This window comes from Gavialis gangeticus, unplaced genomic scaffold (assembly GCF_001723915.1).
Source record: "Gavialis gangeticus isolate Ggan-Ray unplaced genomic scaffold, GavGan_comp1, whole genome shotgun sequence".
Taxonomy (NCBI): domain Eukaryota; kingdom Metazoa; phylum Chordata; order Crocodylia; family Gavialidae; genus Gavialis; species Gavialis gangeticus.
This window is the reverse complement of record NW_017728998.1, coordinates 5,748,918-5,766,285: the sequence shown is the minus strand read 5'-3', so window position 1 is coordinate 5,766,285 and position 17,368 is coordinate 5,748,918. Positions and strand designations below refer to the sequence as shown.

Sequence of the window (17,368 nt, the reverse complement as noted above, 5' to 3'; positions counted from 1 at the left end):
TTAATTTCGCTACATATTTTGAGTGCTAGTCTTCTCTTAGGAAGGACTGTAGTCTCATCCACCTCCTGAAAACTGGTGTTAACATTGCAGAGCTTTTGCAGGCTCAGGGAAGGGTGTTACAGAACACTAGCTGGTGCAGTTCCCTTTGACTGGGCTCTTCAAGGAGTCTCTGTGTTCTCAGCCGAATGGGTTTGGGGGCCGATCTACTCCCTTGCTATTAGTATTAGTCCTATTGAACAAAGCAGAGATGTGCAGAACGCGGACAGCGTGAAAGACTTGAATGGCAGCTGCTTATTCTGTACCTATTTGAGAAAATCAAAAGAAGACCTCAGTGGGCCAACTAACAGCCCAGCACCTTTCATCAGCATTACTACCTCTTTAAAAAAAGACATTCCTCTTTTTATGTGACCTTGGCTTTCTTCTTTGTATATGAGGTAACTAACACCTATTCTCCAACTCTGCCTGTGCAGGTGAGTGCTCACAATTAGCATTGTCTGACAGCAGGTCTCTGATTCACTTGAACTTGACTTTTTTTTGAAATGTTGGTTTTTCTCCCCATTGTTCCAAAACTCTTTTTTCCAAACTTCCATTAACTGGAAGCTTTTGGAACTCTATAGCTACTCCGTGAAACCAGCTTTCTTCTTAGTTTCACTGCTAATTCCCAACGAAACGTTTGAGCACAAAAAATGCATGCTTCCGATAGGTCCTTTTGCAGGCTGCCTTTTAACCTGAATGCTAGTTTGTTATCACCATGCCTTCTTCTCTGCTATTCTTTAATATAATTATCTCTCTTTGTACATTTTAGGCTGGAGAATTGGGAAAGGGGAAGGTTATGCAGATATGGAGTATGCAATGATGGTGTCAATGGAAGCAGTCACAGAGGACACACCAGTAGTTACTATCGTTCATGACTGCCAGGTAAACTAAAATGTTAATTTTTGAAGGACTCTTGGTAACAGTTCAATAATTTCAGTGCTAGGAGTGTGTCAAGCAGTTGGTACTGCACTTACCTAGTTGCATAATGATACTGTCTAGAATATAGATCAGGAGTTGGTTTTATCCTCTTGCCTTAATGGAGAAAGTTTTGATATTTCATAAACTGGGATGATGCAATTTTGGTGGGTTTATCCTAATTTCTTACCATGTTGCTCTTCTTTCTCATGTTAGGTGGTTGACATACCAGAAGAGCTGCTTGGAGACCATGATTTAACTGTGGATTATATCCTCACTCCAACGAGAACTATTAAAACCAATTGCAAACGATTAAAACCAAAAGGAATAATATGGCGGAAGGTAAGTTACTTCTACTGAAACAGAGTTAATATGCAGCCCTTGTTTCTCCTGTACCTCACCAAGTCTTGTGAAATGCTTATCCCTCGAGTTTTCTATGAGATTTACACCTCTCACTGATGGACAGACACTATGTCTAGTGCTGTGAATATTCCTGCAGGTCGTCTTAGTGATGCTGGTGAAATTTGAAAAAGAAGAAGTAACCAGAATGGAAAAGTTAGTGATTTTTGCTCCTCTAGTAACCTTTGGGCAAGTGAAAAAATTGTTCAGTAGACTGTGCAAAATTTCACCGCCTGTTTCATTTTGAGGCTGTTTCAATTCGTTTTGAGCTTGAAACAGGGAAATCAAAACAAAATGAAGGGCTTCAAAACAGCCTCGAAACGAAACAAAGACAATCAAAACATTTCAGGTTTCGAAGCTAAAGCTGGGCTTGCCTGCAGGGAAACAGAAAGTAAGGAGAGGGAGGGGGAAGCAGGGGAAGTACAACTCTGGTATTGACTGTGACTGTTTGGCTGCCTGAGATGCTGCTAGTGCTACTGTGCTGCTTACTAAGTTATTACCTGTTGTCATTTAAAGTGGTGGACCGGACTGAGGTGGTAGGGGAGGAGGTGACTTCCATTGAGGCACACTACCATGTCACGTAGAGGCCCCAGCGCCAGTGAGGGCGTGCCTTACACACACACACTCACAGTCACATATGTCACAATTTTTGCTTGTCAGCAACTTGAGGTGCAGTTTCCCAGAAAGCCCTGCACCTGTCTCCTTGAAACATGGCAGGCTGCATGCCCTCAGAAGGGGCTACCATCCCTGCTGTTTTCATCCAAACCTGCGAAAAAATGACAAGGTTATAGGCAGTTTCGTGCTTCCCCGTTATAGCCTATGGCCAAAACGTCGAAACAGCAAAACAGTTTCGATGAAACAAAACGGAACAGTGCTTTCGAAACTAAACAAAACTTGAAACTAAACACTGTCCCGTCGAAATGGAAGTTGAAATGAAAGGGTGCTTTTTCGCACAGCCCTAGTGTTTAATAAATGGAATCGAAAAAGGACATGATGTCTTACGGTTATATACATGGTTGTTGAAAAATGATAATGGCAAAAAAAATTGCCTCTGAATCCAAGGTTTCCCATCCTGTGGAATTTGGCGTAAAATCTAAAGGCCAAGATCTTCAGCTACTTTCAACTCTCATAGCCCTACTGATGTCTTGGGAGCTGTGACAATATAAGCAATATATTTTTATCTCCTGAAAGTTTCTTGAAGTGGATTGTTTGTTTTCTTGAGACAGTTCAACAGGGAGGGCTGTTTGCCAGTCCACCTGGATGGGGAAAGTAAGGTTAAGTTTCATGAGTTAGTGTTTGGGACATTCATTTTTGGATAGCTTCAATTAGTTAGGTATAGGAATTACTTTATAAGTATGTTAGAGTTCCTGAATAACACAGAAATGGTTTTCCAGATATTTTCATGTGTTAACACGCTGTTCAGACTTGTGAAAAACTAAAAATTATCCAACAACAGCATGCACCCAGTTTCACTGGTGTACTTATGAACGATTTGTGTGAAAATTTATGCTGGAAAGTGATTTAGATTTCAGAACTATAAAAATAGAATTACAAACAGAGTTATCCAGTTAACTTTGCTTGATGCAGGCATGAGCAGAAGTAATATTGTGTGACCTGAGTGATAGCTTGTCCGCTAATAATAATCAACTGTTGTTCACAGAAGCTAGACAGGAAATGCTCATAAGTAATGAACACGTTAGTAGAAACCCAGATCTATTGGAAAGTCTTCCGTAAACAGAAAAAGGGCTAAATGAATAAAGACATTTATCTGCAACAAGTTATTCCACCAGCTTTATTTCTGTCTTGAGGACATTTCTATCCAGGTCAGGATCGAGGTAATAAAAACACCTTTTTATGCTGGCGTGTTTTCACAATTGACGTATTCTTACATTTCAGTTCTCTTATAATCTCATTTAATGTAGTTGTTTAAAGGCCCAGCTCTCATGGCCCATCCGTCTTGCCAACAGGGCCTTTGATCACTCTCTTCCTTAGTGTCAGAATTCAGCCTCAATAAATTGCCTCTCTAACATTTTTCTCCACAACCCTTCACAAGCCAGATCTGCAAAAGTCTCAAGAACACACAATCTCTTGAAGGGTTGCTTTAATCTTTTTGCTGCGTTTGACACTGTCCCAGACGAGACCAGTCTGCAGCCAAGTACTGTATCAAAATGGATGTTGTCTTTGCATGTCTTCTCTTTTTTTCACTTATCAGAAAGTGAAAGAGGGATTAAAGATCAGCTATATACAAGGGCTTGGGACAAAGGGTTGCCTTAATGCATTTCCATATATTTGCATTTACAACCTGATCAGATATATTTAGTAAACCATCGTGCTCTGATTCTCTGTCCTGGGTTGTTCTAATTCTCTTGGTGATGCTCACATGGGGATGCAGTTACTGCTCTTCCATTTACTTGCTTCATTTTCTTATTCTGTTCTTCCTACAGTGATGACAGTGGTGTGTGTATACATACATTTCAATAAGGATATGACTGTCTGTTGTGCGTGTTTTCTCTCTTGCTCTCTTAGGGAAAGAAGTATGTGCAGTGGAGTCTTGATATCATAGGTTGCTTCTGTGATGGTTTTTTTATGTGTCTTTGCTCCTTATTTTTCCATATAATTTGTTTCTTGGATTCAGTGCGTCTCCTAGCTTTCACCGAACAGCTACAGTTATTGCTGCTCCACTGCAAACGTTCCTAATAAAGGGCCTGATAAGCCAGTGATTTTTATTGACTGACAATTGGGTCCCAACTCCATTAAGTTTTGTTATATTTATTCCTAACAGTAAAGCTAGAAAAAGAAGGTGGGATGTTTTCAAACCCCCACGCACACACAAGAGGAAGCTGTTACTTTGTAGGTCTGTAGGTGTTGTCATATTAGTGGCAAAAAGGGCCCAAAGTTTCCTGATGTCTGAGACTTATTCTCCTAGTCCTTTCAGTAACAGTTACCTAATTTTTCAAATGGTTGGTACACACAGCTCTTTCAGACTTTGGAGAAAGCATAGGTACCGCAAATCTGGCCATTTGGGGTTCTCACCTTTAGGGTACACCTTTAGGAGGAATTAGACACTCTACATGTAATGGGAGCTCTCAGCATTTTACAGATCAAGTCTTTATTTAGATATCTGAAAACCTTTTTCTCAGTTTTAACTTTAAAGGACTCAGCTCTGATAATGCAGGCACTAATCCGTTTTGAGAGAAGCTGGCAGCTTAGGTCAAAAGGCTTTGAACGACAATGGTAAGAGATTGCACTGGACAAAGTGGTTGGGGGCAAGGAAAGAATTGGGGTGAGGAAGCAGATATTGAGGACACAATGTGCTGAAATGCTGTAAATTAGTGATAGGGAGCTGCCATTCCCTACCGCACTGTACATCAGCTGCCATGGTGAGTTGGAAGCTGAAGAACACAGAACAAAGGTAATCTGTGCACTTTTGTCCTCCAGGGTAGTGGTCACTGTCCAAGCCACCACTACAGTTTAAAAGCTAAAGGAACAATGATCTTCAGGATTATTTAATGGGACATATGCAGAATTGTTACCTTGTGATTTCAGAGGCATCCGTTTGAGTCAGGGCTGCATGCAGTCTTCTCAGGTGGGAGGTCTAGTTAATCTGCAGGTTTCAAAACTATAGGGCTTTATTTTGGCTTTTTAATGGTGTGTATATGGTTTCTTGACTCCAACTGTAGCCTTTTCTCCTACTCCAAATCCTGGCTTTACCATCCCATTCTCCTGTCTCTGAGCAAAAAAATAAATTAACGAAGAGATAGTGGCTAAAACAGCTCTGCTATTAGGCAGGATGTTTTGTGAATAGAAGGTAGCTTAACTGCATCCTTAAGCTGTGTGGTGTGTAAATCACCTTGCAAGAAGAGTACATCCTTCGGGAACATGCCTGGATCAAGCAAAGACAATGGCTTAAGGGCTTATTTAAAGTAGAGTATGCCTGCTTGCAAACACCGGACTTATGCTAAGCATCGCCTTGGGAGATGTGCTTAATTTAGTGTGAAACTCTTAAGGCAGGTAGTCATTAGCAAACATGCCTTGCTTTCAGCATGGGCTCCTTTGGAGGCTTCTGTGCCAAATAAAGAGCATATGTCTTGAACTATAAATGCGGTGCTCAAGTATGTCTCAGGGTTGCATACCATTTCTTTTAACTGTAGGATAATATAATGTCTTAGATCCTTAACTAGTGTGAACTGGCATCACTGCAGGAATTATGCTGATTTGTATCAGCTGGGAAGCTGACATGTTTCTGCCACAAACAGCCTTCAGCAACACCCTGTGACTATGCCTAGGATTTGTTGCAATGAAAAGAAGTATATTTAGTGCACATCTCTGAAAAGGGAAGTGTGGAAGAGATGTTGGGTTTTTTTCCTCAAATAAGTGGTTGTTTTAAGGGCTTGAGAAGTGCATGTATATGCTTTAATTGTCTAACAATGTACTGCAGGTACAATCTGATTTATTTCTTCTTTTGCTCATGGCACTTTAATGCTGGTGTAGCATTATTGAGTTTAAAAAAAGCTACTGCTAACACAAGTGTAAAGAGAATCATACCCAACCTAACAATGCTAGGTTCATTAGAAATATTTACAGAAATTAATTTGACCTGACTTGGCATTCATGTTCAGCTTTCCAGAATTTCTCAGTGCCCTTGCAGGCTAATTGGAGCTGCTAGGAGCTGAGAGATTTTTGAAAATTTGGCTGTCTGTTTAAAGGCAAACTGAGAGCTGTTCTCTGCACAGCTCCTATGGAAATCTAGTCCATTTGCATGTGATATCGCTGCATGCATGAAATTAGTATTTTCCCATTACTGTTTTTATGGGCAGCTGAGGCTTTTATCTGTAACTGTACTTACCACTTAGTTACTATTATTTGGTTGCTTGGGCTATTGATTATATGTTTTGATCCATTGGGAGAGCAGAAAGGTAGACAGTTGTTAAAGCAAAGCACTGTATTTTCTGGCCTATAAGATTATTTTTTTACCATCTAGAAAGGAGATCTAAAATTAGAAAGATATAAAAGGTACATTTTATACGCTGACTTTACTAACAAAAATAATTGAGATCATTGTAATACGAGTTGACCAAAGTTCAATCAAAATCATATTTAAAAAAAATTCCCACAATGTTATTCCTTTGTGGGGAGGGGGTTACATGCTAGAAAATATGGTAACAGCATAAAGGCTTCCCTGGAAGAAAGAAATGAGGGATTCTTGGTCTCATGTTTAGGGGAGGGGTAACAAATGGGCAGAAATTGCTGAAGGATATCCTGCTCTGCCTCAGAAACGGACAGTAAGTAAAATCTTCTAGGCATAATGTACAAAGCCCTCCCTTCTATCCCAGAGTTACTGGGAAGCCATTTGGTAGGTGAGGGACCAGATTTTGGTCCCAGCATGCTCCGCTGCAAGCCCATCAACCTCAATGGGCTTATTTCTTCCTTCCCCCAGTCTTGCACTGCAAAAGCAATGAGCATTTTGTGCCAAAGCTGCTAAGTGCCGAAGGCTGTTTGGAACCTCACTCCCATTGACTTGACTTGTCTAGGCGGTTTTGTAAGTCCTGCCAGGCACTCATCTGCATCTTTAAGCATCTCTAGGCCTCTGTAAATCTGGCTCTTTCTGCTTAGTCCATCAATGCCATTTCACTGATGAGTTCCAAATGTGGGTTTCTTGAGTCCTGTCTCCAGAGGGACCTGGCAGGCTTCGTGGGTTGCCAGCTCCCATAAATATACCCTCAGATTGTGCGCACATATTTGGACATTACTGGCATGTGTCTGCAGCTGGCCCATTCCCATTGCTCCGGCTGTGTCTGGGCCATTCCAGTTACACAGGTTTAAAGACATTTGCACCAAACACAAGCAGCTGGCTAAGTGTCCTATATAGGAAGAAGCAGGCCATGTGCTGAGTGCTTGTGTAGTGAGCCTTGTGGGCTGGGGGAGGAGGGAGGGAATGTATCCTCCAGTATGGAAAGAGATGTATGTATAAAATCACCCCTTGGTAGGACTATTTCAGCTCCTTAGCTCCATCTGTGCTAGGGCTGGTGGATCTGTTCAAAGCTAGACTGTCTGGTTTTAGTCTCATTTCCCCTCTGGGCAGGCAGTGTTCCCAGATCAGAATGCACTGGTATATGTGGAGCCTTGGGAAAGTAAACTCAGCTCCATCCTTAGGATCCAGCACTCACCCCACCCTCTCTATATGGCTTCTCCCTCTCCCCCTATATCAGAGCTGCACTGTCTCTGCGACCAGGGGGACCTGTGTAACTTTGAAAGCAATGCTTGGGTTGCTCCAAAATGCTGTAATAGTTTGCAGTAGTCATAGAAGGGCAAGCACATCTCTAATTTTGCCCAGCAAAATATTTAAAATGTTTTTATTTATCAGGGGACTGACTGCCTAGAAATGGTAGAGACCCTAAGAGAATGAGCTGTTTGGGTGGGATGCTCTGAGTAGTTCATCTGCCAAGATACAGCCACAGTGCTGAATCAGGTGTCTTAAGTGCAGTCTGGATGTTCAGGACTGCATCCAGGGAAATTGGTATTGATGTGCGCCCTCCCAGGAACTCCCTGCAGTCCTCCTGCTTCCGGTGGAAAAGGAGGGGATTCCCCTTCTGTACATTTTTTTCCCTGTAGACCATTGTTTGTAGCCTTGCTGCATGTGTATAGGCACCCCAGAGGTCCAACTTCCCCAGTCTCCTGTATCATACAGTGGCAGAGAGCAGATGCTGGAAGGCAGCATTGTCAGGGTATGGCCACGGTGTTTCCACTGTTCCTCTCCCACTTGCAGCCTCCAGCATTTTAGGTCTAGCTGTAGGAAGGTTAAGTGGCCTAGTCTGGATAGCAGACAAACCTGTGTCAGTCTGAATTGTATCCCAGCTCTGTGTTGTAACTACTGTAGGGGGTTGGGGGAATTAATGAACAAGGAGACAAACCTACAGAGATTTTGGAAGAAGGGGAGAATATTTCGGATTCTCTCCACTTCAGAATAAATCGTTGCAGTCATCTACAATTTACAACACAAAAGAAGCTTTTGCATGAGTATAATTAGCAACATATTGTCCCACCACAGGAGAATTCTCTTTGTCTGCTGTGTTACAACAAAGCAGAGAGCTCGTTTCCCTGCTCGGCCAGAGACGCCCGCCCTCCCCAAAACTGGCTTTGAACAAGTATGTTGAAATCCCAAACCAGATCTCTGGCTCTCATTGGATTATTGACTGAAGAGGCTTGGAGGGGGATTTAGAAGTACAGGACCCCCCTGAGGTCCCACGGAAATCAATGGCGAGACTCCCTGGAACCAAATACGAACAGCACCTGTTCTTTGAGAGAAATCCTTTCACCTTGCTTCCCGCATAGGGTGTGAAGGGGCCAGCTGGCAGCTGAACCAGTGTGGGCGGTAACATATGGAGAGCCATTTGAAGACAGACATCTCTTCAGGGGTTTGCCAAGGCCCAGTAAGAAAGGTGATTTGGGGGTCACGGTTAGCTGATGGATCTGCAGCTCCATGAACTTTTCATCTCCACAGGTCTGCGCCATGCTTATTGCCAACCTGAGTGCCAGATCTGCTGGCTAATAGTACAAAAGCTGGACGGACTATTCAGTAGCGTCTACAGACAGGGTTGAACTAAGGTCTGGGCAATGCAGGCCTAGCTCATGAAATTAGCTGATGATGAGTTCAAAACATCAACGTTTATTTTTTGTTAAAGAGTTTCTAGGCATTAATGACACAAGGGGCTACATGTAGAGGGCACAGGGCAGCCTTATGCAGAGCTGGCCAGGCTCTCTCTTCACGTGCAGCACTTGCAGCACAGTGGCCGTGTTAGCCCAGTGCTGTACCTGGGCTACTGGAGTTTGCAAGCTTCTTAGCAAGGATTACCCAGGTGCAACTAGCTTCTCCCTAGGTTTGCAAAGAGCCAAAGAATATCTCCGACCGCTACTCTGAAACATCTGCCACCGCCCGGAAGAGTGGGACCCTGTCCAGGCTTGAAGGCTTCTGTTATGGGCATGCCCGGTGCCACAGTCAGTCCTGAAGGGCTTGGGAATTCGTTCCCCGCCACAATGCCCACCCCACTTGCTCAGCCCGTATGATGGGGTTGAGGGTTTGCCCTTGGTAGCATTGATCTTTCTAAGTAAAGTTTCTGCACGTATGTTTTTGAGCTAAGTTTAACTGTGGGGTGAAAGAAACTATTACATATGCTCTGTAATAAGATGGGCTTGTTTTTTGGGTACAGGAGTGATTAGTTACATGAGAATAGAAAAATGTTTTTCCTGTTTGGTTTAATTAGCATAGAGCTTGCATTTCACATGGAAACTTGACAGTAGACAACAAATGTTCCTCATTGTTAGCCAGGAAAAACAAAGTAAGATGGCTGCATCCATTAGTTTGATGTCCTATCACCCAGCGATGGAGAGGCTGCTGTCAGCTTCAGCAGCCTGAGTACTTGGCTGAGAAAAACAAGTCTCTCCAAGAACCACCAAAGTAATAACTCATCAAAATCTTAAAATGGCATGTACCTTCCAGAACGCAGAGACTCCCAGAGCCCCAAAGGAAGCACTTGCATCTCTAAACCAGCTGCCAGACTGCATTGGCTTTTAGAAGAATGACTGTACAGCAACACACAAGTTTGCTTGCGTTTAAGGGCCCAATTCCAGCACCTTTACTCTGGGTCGATACCGTACAGAAGAGAGGCAGCCTCTTACAGCTGGTTGTCCCAATTCTGTCATCAGCTCGTCTGTGAGCTATTAGACTGAAATGAGATGAAACCACGCCTGTCTTTGGTTTCAGCCTGCAAGTAATGCAAACATTCAGGTTTGCATGACTGTTACTGAGAAAGCTGCCTCTTCTCTACCAGTTCTCTTGGCCCACCTGCTGGGTGCTGGACCCTCTTCCCTTGCTCGTTGAGCTGGGGTCAACAAAAAGGCCTGCTGCCCCTCAAGAGGGTCTGTTGGAAGGTGGGGGTCCTGCCTGTCCACATGCTCAAAAGGAGCAGCCAAGCATGAAACGTTCCTTCTCCTCCCAGCCACTGCCAATGTCTTTGCTAAGAGCCAGACCACATTATTTGGGAACTAGGGAACCATCAAGTTTCCCGTCAGTCACGGAGAGCAGCCTGTGGTATCACGGCCAATGCTGGTGGGATTCAGCTGTGAGAGTGGGAGTCTTTCCTGAACAACAGCTTATGAAGCGGTTGGGTGTGTAAGAAGGGAGAACAGGTTGTGTTTTGTAACTCAGGTGCTCCTACAGGTGAGAGAACCCCTTACACACATGCACACACTTGCTTTTAAGGACTAGAGGGAAAGGAAAATGCATGGAAACACCCAGGCCATAAGAGAAAGGAGAAGGTGCCTCTAAGAGGGAGACGGGTTGGGAGAAATCATTACCAGTATTCCTGCTAGGTTCTGAGAGGGTAACAAGGAGCCATCCAAGCTTTGTATTTGGATTTTGCTCACTTCAGTGTATTCAGATCTGCAACCTAACTGTTCCACCAACAACAGGGACGTGTATTATATTCTGAGTCCAGCACCTCTCAGTTTGTTGTCTGTTTTCTGGTGGACCTACAGCATCGTGCAGCCTGCAGAACGAGTGACTAATGTTTATGTTATATGATAACTTCAGAATCAGGCCACCCTTGGTAAATTTGAATGCTCTGGGCATTTTGATTGATGCGGACAAAATGAGATCAGGGTTGGGTCTGACCAGATGTCTGCGGGGAAAAGAAATCTCAAATGTGCTCATATTTTCATTTTCTCTTAGATCAGCTATGAGATTCTCGGGAAAATCCCCATCCTCAAGAATCTTCGCTACAGAGAGAAGCAGGCAGGGAAAGATGTTACCCTCCAGGACGAACATCCAGATTTTCCAAATGCCAACATGCCAGCAGTGCTAGAGGAGACTGCCAAGACTGAGAACACGAGACCGCACACAGGGACCAGCCCTGCCCACGTTGGACACTGTTCTGCTGGAAATGATTCCTTAAGTGCCAAATCAGATGTGCCTGGTGCATTCACTACTGTGTATGTGGGTAACCTACCTGCGGGCACAAGAGTGAGCGAGTTAAAGAGCACTTTGCGAGAACTCCATGTGACCCCTTTGCGCCTGAATTGGCAGGGAGCGCAGCACAGAGCTTTTCTCGATTACAAGGATAAAGTCGCAGCTGAGAGCGCTGTATCCTCTTTGAAAGGCTTGAGCCTGGGGGGTTGTACTTTGCGAGTTGAGCTGGCCAAGAATCAGAGAAGCAAAGGGCAAGTGGAAATCAACAGAAACCTAGCTCCGCAGGGAAAATAAGTGTGTTTTCATTGTTTAGCAAGAAGTCAACTTCTTTTTTCCTTTTTTTTTTTTTTTTATGTTAGAAGATCTCAGTCCAGGGTCTGATTCTGTAAGCTAAGCAGTAATAGGCACTGGTATGTAAAAAGCCAGCTTTACAAACAGATTAGCCTTACTAATTTGCACTTCTCATTTACCTTCTCTGGTTATGCAAATACACATGCAAATCAAATATTTGCATATGCTGATGTAAAAATGGCCATTTCTGCCCACAGGTAATGTATATGCTTTGGGATGAGCGAGTAGGGTTAGATGTGCTAGGGTGAATGTTGATTTATACACATGTCGTGTTAGACAATCTGATTGTTGACATCCTGCATGCAGGTAATTTTAGTCTGATATCTGTGTGCTGCTGTAGGGGGCCAGCAATGAGTGGTACGTGCAAAACTGCTTTTACAGATTTAGAGGCAAACGTAAAAAATTAAGCCCTGGGGTGCATGGTGCCCAAGGCATCCAAAATGTAGCTGGGCAGATTTCTACGCCCCCCTCAAAAAAATCTGAAAATGGAAGGAGGCTTGATTTTTGGCTTTGAAGATTCTAATACATTTTTGACAGAAGTGGAATCTTTTCAGGGAAAATGCTTTGTTCTGTTGGAAAGCCTTTTTCCATTAAAAAAAGACATGTTCAAGGAATTTCTTTTTTTTGCCAGTCAATGCCAGTTGACCCCACTGGCATAAGAGCACTCTGACCCTCCCTGGAGTCATGCTCAAAGTTCCTGTACTTTCTCTAAATGTTGTACATCTTATTCTGGGCTGGGAGACAAGACAAACATCACTTACCCTCCAAGCAATTTTAGGTCCCTTTTGCATGTTTGGATAGGTAAGCAGCATGGAATTATTTTTGCAGATACTGGCTGCTCTGATGATTCTCTATACTCACTGTACAGTGAATATAACTCTGATTTAAGTGGCCTTACATTAACATAAAATTTATGTGGGGTACAGGAGAGTCAGGATGTACACATGCTGTTGGCAACTGATCAAGCATAGAGTTGTCTGAGAAATTACTAAGATAGTAGTAAAGCCTATTCGTTCTATGCCTCTATTGCTAGTACAGCATTTCAGTCTTCCTCTGTAACCATGATGTCAGGTATTGATATGGGTTGGTGGTTCCAAGTGTCTCCAGAAAAGTTATTCTTTATATGAAGTGCTAGCTTAAATAATAGGCTTTGCAGACATCCTCCAAAACTCTCTTGTGTAGAGTAAATCAGAATTATGATTGGTTTGGAAAGACTTTATTTTATTCTATATTTTTTCAGTTCCTTATTCCTGAAAAACAAGTTGAATTTTGGCTGAACTAGCCTTTCTGAACAGAAGCACTTTTTGCCATTGATCCTGGGCAGAAAGTCAAAATAAACATTTAAATGGATATTTTACTTTTTTGAAAAAAAAGTCTGACTTGGAAACATTTTTCTTTGCCAAAGCATATTGCTAAGTATATTTTAAGCACATTATTATGCCTCAAGGGGAGACCTTTCGTACGGTATTAAAGAAAATGTTCTCAGGGCTATAGTATGTTTGGTGCATAAGGGTTCAAAGAAGACGTTGCTTTGACTTTCTGCAGTGAAAACAGGTGTGGCTGCTGAAGAAATAAAATTATACTCTCCAATGATGACTCTCTTCCTCACTCAGAATTATTTTCAGTGCTTAGAGAGAAAATTAAAATCATTACACAGCACTTCTCTCTGGTTTCTTTTTTATGTCAAATTGGGCATTTTAGAATATGAGAGGTGTGTTTAAAGAAATTATGGAAGGAGAATTAAAAATAATCTAATACCCTTTTTCTCCAAATTGCTATAAATGGTGTGACTTCAGACCAGTTTATGCTCTCTCGACCTTCTATAACCCTATTGGCTTCAGTGAAGATGACTGAATGTAACAGAAAGCTCTGTCTATAAATGCTTCAGAAGTAATCCTTCCCCAAATGGCAGTCAACCACTGCCAACTTTCTTTTGCTGCGTTTCTGATTTTGACATCACACTTTAAGTTTGTGGTTGTTCCTTATTCTACCTCATCTACCTGAACATCTGTAGTTAATTTATTCAAAACAGTTGCTGAGTTTTTAATACTTTCTACGTAACAGTTCTGGGGAGGGAAATGTATATATGTGGAATATGTTATATTATTTTTAAATATGTATTTGGAAGCATTCTGGGAATTAAAGCTAATTTTAACACTACTTTCAGTAATATGGCAAATCCCTGTTGTTTAGAAAATTACAAAAAAACCCCTCCAAAAAACAGAATTTAGTTTACACTCCGCTTTATTTCAGAATAGAGAAATGTATTTAGAGTTCACCTGCACTTGGCATTAGTACAGAACTTGTGATGCACACAAATAGCTGTCTTTCTAGGATGTAATATCCAGGTAGTATGTCCTGGCTTCTGCTCTTTTGGCTTGCACAAAGCCTGCAAAGATCCTGCTGTTCGGGTTTTCTTATCTGTGCAACCGTGCTCCATATCTGCGGCCTATATTCAGTCCATGCCTTAGAGATGCCATTTATGTGCATCTCTTTTTTTTCAGTCTGTTCCTTGCTTTGTTCTACCATAAGTATTGCTAGATCAGATATTGCAGCAGTTATCGAATTAATAGATTGGCCAGTTGATCCCTAACCAGACCCCAGGCAATCTGTTAACCAGAGTCAGCTAGTGTTAGGTCTGGTTAGTATCAGGAGATAAACAGCCTTTAGTTGAAACATCAGGATCCCACAGATTTAGCTAAGAATGAACAGTATGCAAACTATTCATTCTCTCTGTACGTGGAGTGGGATGGGATGATTGTGCAGTTGCTTTGCTGTCCTTCCAACCTTTATGATCTCCATTGTCAAGATGCATAACATTTATGGGACCTTGTCTTTACAAGGAAAGCTGGAGCTGGCATGGGCTTACTAACATGAGAATAAAGCATAGTGAAGACGAAGTAACCAGTACTGATTGCATGAGTCAGAAGGTCAGAGTAACTCCTACCTAAGCTATTTTCATAGTCTCTCTCAGCCTGCTACAATGGCTACAGATGGTCGCTTTGACTAGCCTTTCCTCCCACTTTATTGAACCCAAGTTAAGGACATGCTGCTTTGTCCTAGTGAAGACAAACCCATAAAGTGTGTTAGGTCAGATACAGATCTTTAATGGCCTGTTCCTGTAAAATCATGAAAATGAGGAGTGATTTGGCCAGAAACAAAAGATTTTTCCTGCAGATAGCAGCACTTTACTTACTATAAAGCTTAGTCATGGGGCTGTGTTTTATGAATGCAGTACATTTGTTACGCTTGCTGAAACCTGTAACCTACAGAATCCTCTTCAGTTGTATTTCCAACAGGGGCTTGTCATGCTATCCTTGAAGTGGATAAGAGGTCTGACTTCTAACAGAATTGGGCTAGTTTTCGGGGGACAGCTTTCTCAGTGATTTTGAACATCCGGTTAAAGCAAAAATCCAAATGCAAGGTGCATTCATTACCTTTCAATGTATAACCTCAAGAGGAGGGGTGCATTCAGCAGCCCAGGGCCCACGACTCTCGCCTACATGTGTTTCCCATTTCTCCTTCCCTATGGTGTGGATTCCTACTGCACTATGGCTAAGCCCTGCCTGAAGAGGTAACCAGTTTTCATGTTATGAGTTGAATAATTCACACCTTGTAAATCTATCTTTTTCAGCTTTTTGCAGACTCGGGCAGGTACCCATTCTCCTTGAGTGACATTTCCTAACTTTCCTTTGGATCCACATGAGCGAGAAACGTTAAGATCTTTAGGTTATGATCCCAAGGAAAGAGGCTCTCGCCAAGGACTTATGGTACCCTTTTCTTAAGCTTAACCTGGGCAGGAATGTACAACATGCTTTATTGACAGTCAGACCACAAGGTTGCCATCCTGAACAGGCTTTGAAGATGAAAAGCTTTAGGGACATGCTATGACGATGCCGTTTGCTGTGTATTTGTGACTATAAATCAAAGGACAGGTTATGCTCAGCCACAGAGGTAGCATATTTTTCATCCACTGTAGCTACAATAATGGGGCAGGATGGTTGAAGGTTACTTTCAAATCTCTGCTCTGTGACAGATTTTCTGCACCACCTTGGGCAAGTCACTTAGGCCCAGATAGATGGGAGTTGGGCCTTTTCAGATTGGTGATTAGTTTGTGCCCATTCCCCTCCCTTCTCTCAGAGGAGCACAGCAATCAATGCATTCAAGGTGGTGAACACCTCAAATCTTCCTGCCGGAGGTCGTGTTAGCACTTACAAGACATGATCTTTTGCTTAAGGAAAAAAATTAAATAATCCACGCTGGTCACAAATGGGGTTTCTTTTCATTTCTTGTATGCGCAGTGGTACAACTGGATGCATTTCACCATATGTGAGAGGAGAGAAAGTTCAGCAGAACAATGAGAAATACCTAAAGCGGAGCCGAAGCCAACGTTGCTTAGAAGCAATTAAAAATAAGATCTGTCTATTCTTTCTGCAGCCTGGTGTGTCTCTTGTGTCCTTGCTTGTCATGTGGTTTGGTGCATTCTTTCCAGCTACTTTCATGGTACAAACAAATTAAGCCTTTTTGTATTACTTATGCATGCACTGAGGGCTCCATCCTGTTAGATCCTGAGCGACACCTGGAGCTCTTGAACGCTAACAAGTCAGCTGGACCTTAACGGCAGCGCAGGGTGCAGAGAGCACAGCAGGAGCGAGCCTCGGCCATGGAAGTGACCACCCCAGGTGTTACACCCTGCAAACGGCTTTTCCAAAAAGCATTTCCCCCCTGCTCTGTTCTGTGCTAATTTGCAGGGAAGAGGATCAAAGGAATCACGGGATCAAACCAGCTGAGCCTCAGACAGGACCATTCAGCATTAAAAACGTGGTCGCTTTGGAGCTGATTTTCTTTTGTCAAGCAATATTAGTCACAGTGTGGTGTGTGGCACTGAAATCCGAGGCACCGTAATCTGCTAACAATAAAACGGAGGTGGCTAGCTGCCACTCAGCGCTGAAACTATATGATCATTAGGGTTTTCCTTGAGACGTTTACGTCCATGCGTTTCCTGGAACGAGAGCAAGGCCACACAGCTTCAATCCACCAAAAACAAGGAGGAGTAAACAAGGGCTGTTGCTGTGTAGTCTCTGGTGCCTGAGTGACAGGAACGGAGACTGTTTCCCCAGACCAGAAAAACCAACCTCGGCCTGGGTTGGGAAGCCGTGGAAGCCCTGATTCTGTTTCCTGAAGGCAGGCCTCACCCGCAGCGCCCCGCCGACTTAATTGGGGTTATGTGTGGGTCGATTCCTGCAAAGCAGATTCAGGGATCAGGGCGTCATTCTGGGAAGATTTTTGAGGGGAAGTAAATAGCATCATAGGATAGTGGGGCTGGAAGGGGCCTCGGGAAGTCATCTCATTCAATCCCACCACTGGAAGTAGGATCATCCCTGTCTAAACCACCCTGGACAAGTGTTTGTCTAAACCAGTGGTTCTCAGCCATGGCACCCTGGGGTACCTCGAGTTCCTGTTGAGGGTGCCATGGGGTACTGTGCAATATTCGCACTGTTCAGTAGCTTTCATAGACATCGGGCTGGAAGGGACCTCGGGAGATCATCGGGCCCAGCCCCCCCACCATAGGCAGGAAGTCAGCTGGAGTCAGATCACCCCAGCAAGATAAGCGTGCAAGCGTTTCTTAAAGGTATCCAGAGTAGGTGCTTGCACTACTTCTGGTGGAGTCTATTCCAGACTCTGGAGACTCAGATGGTAAAG

General features: G+C 43.1%; 1 protein-coding gene across 2 annotated transcripts in view; it reads left to right on the top strand.

Moving 5' to 3' along the window:
• Positions 1-13,825, top strand: part of MTHFSD (methenyltetrahydrofolate synthetase domain containing) — a 32,135-nt gene extending 18,310 nt beyond the window's left edge. For both annotated transcript variants that reach the window (XM_019505446.1, XM_019505447.1), the window contains exons 6-8: positions 806-918; positions 1,168-1,293; positions 11,078-13,825. In XM_019505446.1, the coding sequence (XP_019360991.1) occupies positions 806-918; positions 1,168-1,293; positions 11,078-11,608 (770 nt within the window). In that variant the 3' untranslated portion in view covers positions 11,609-13,825. The remainder of the gene's footprint in view (positions 1-805; positions 919-1,167; positions 1,294-11,077) is intronic.
• Positions 13,826-17,368: the final 3,543 nt, after the last annotated feature.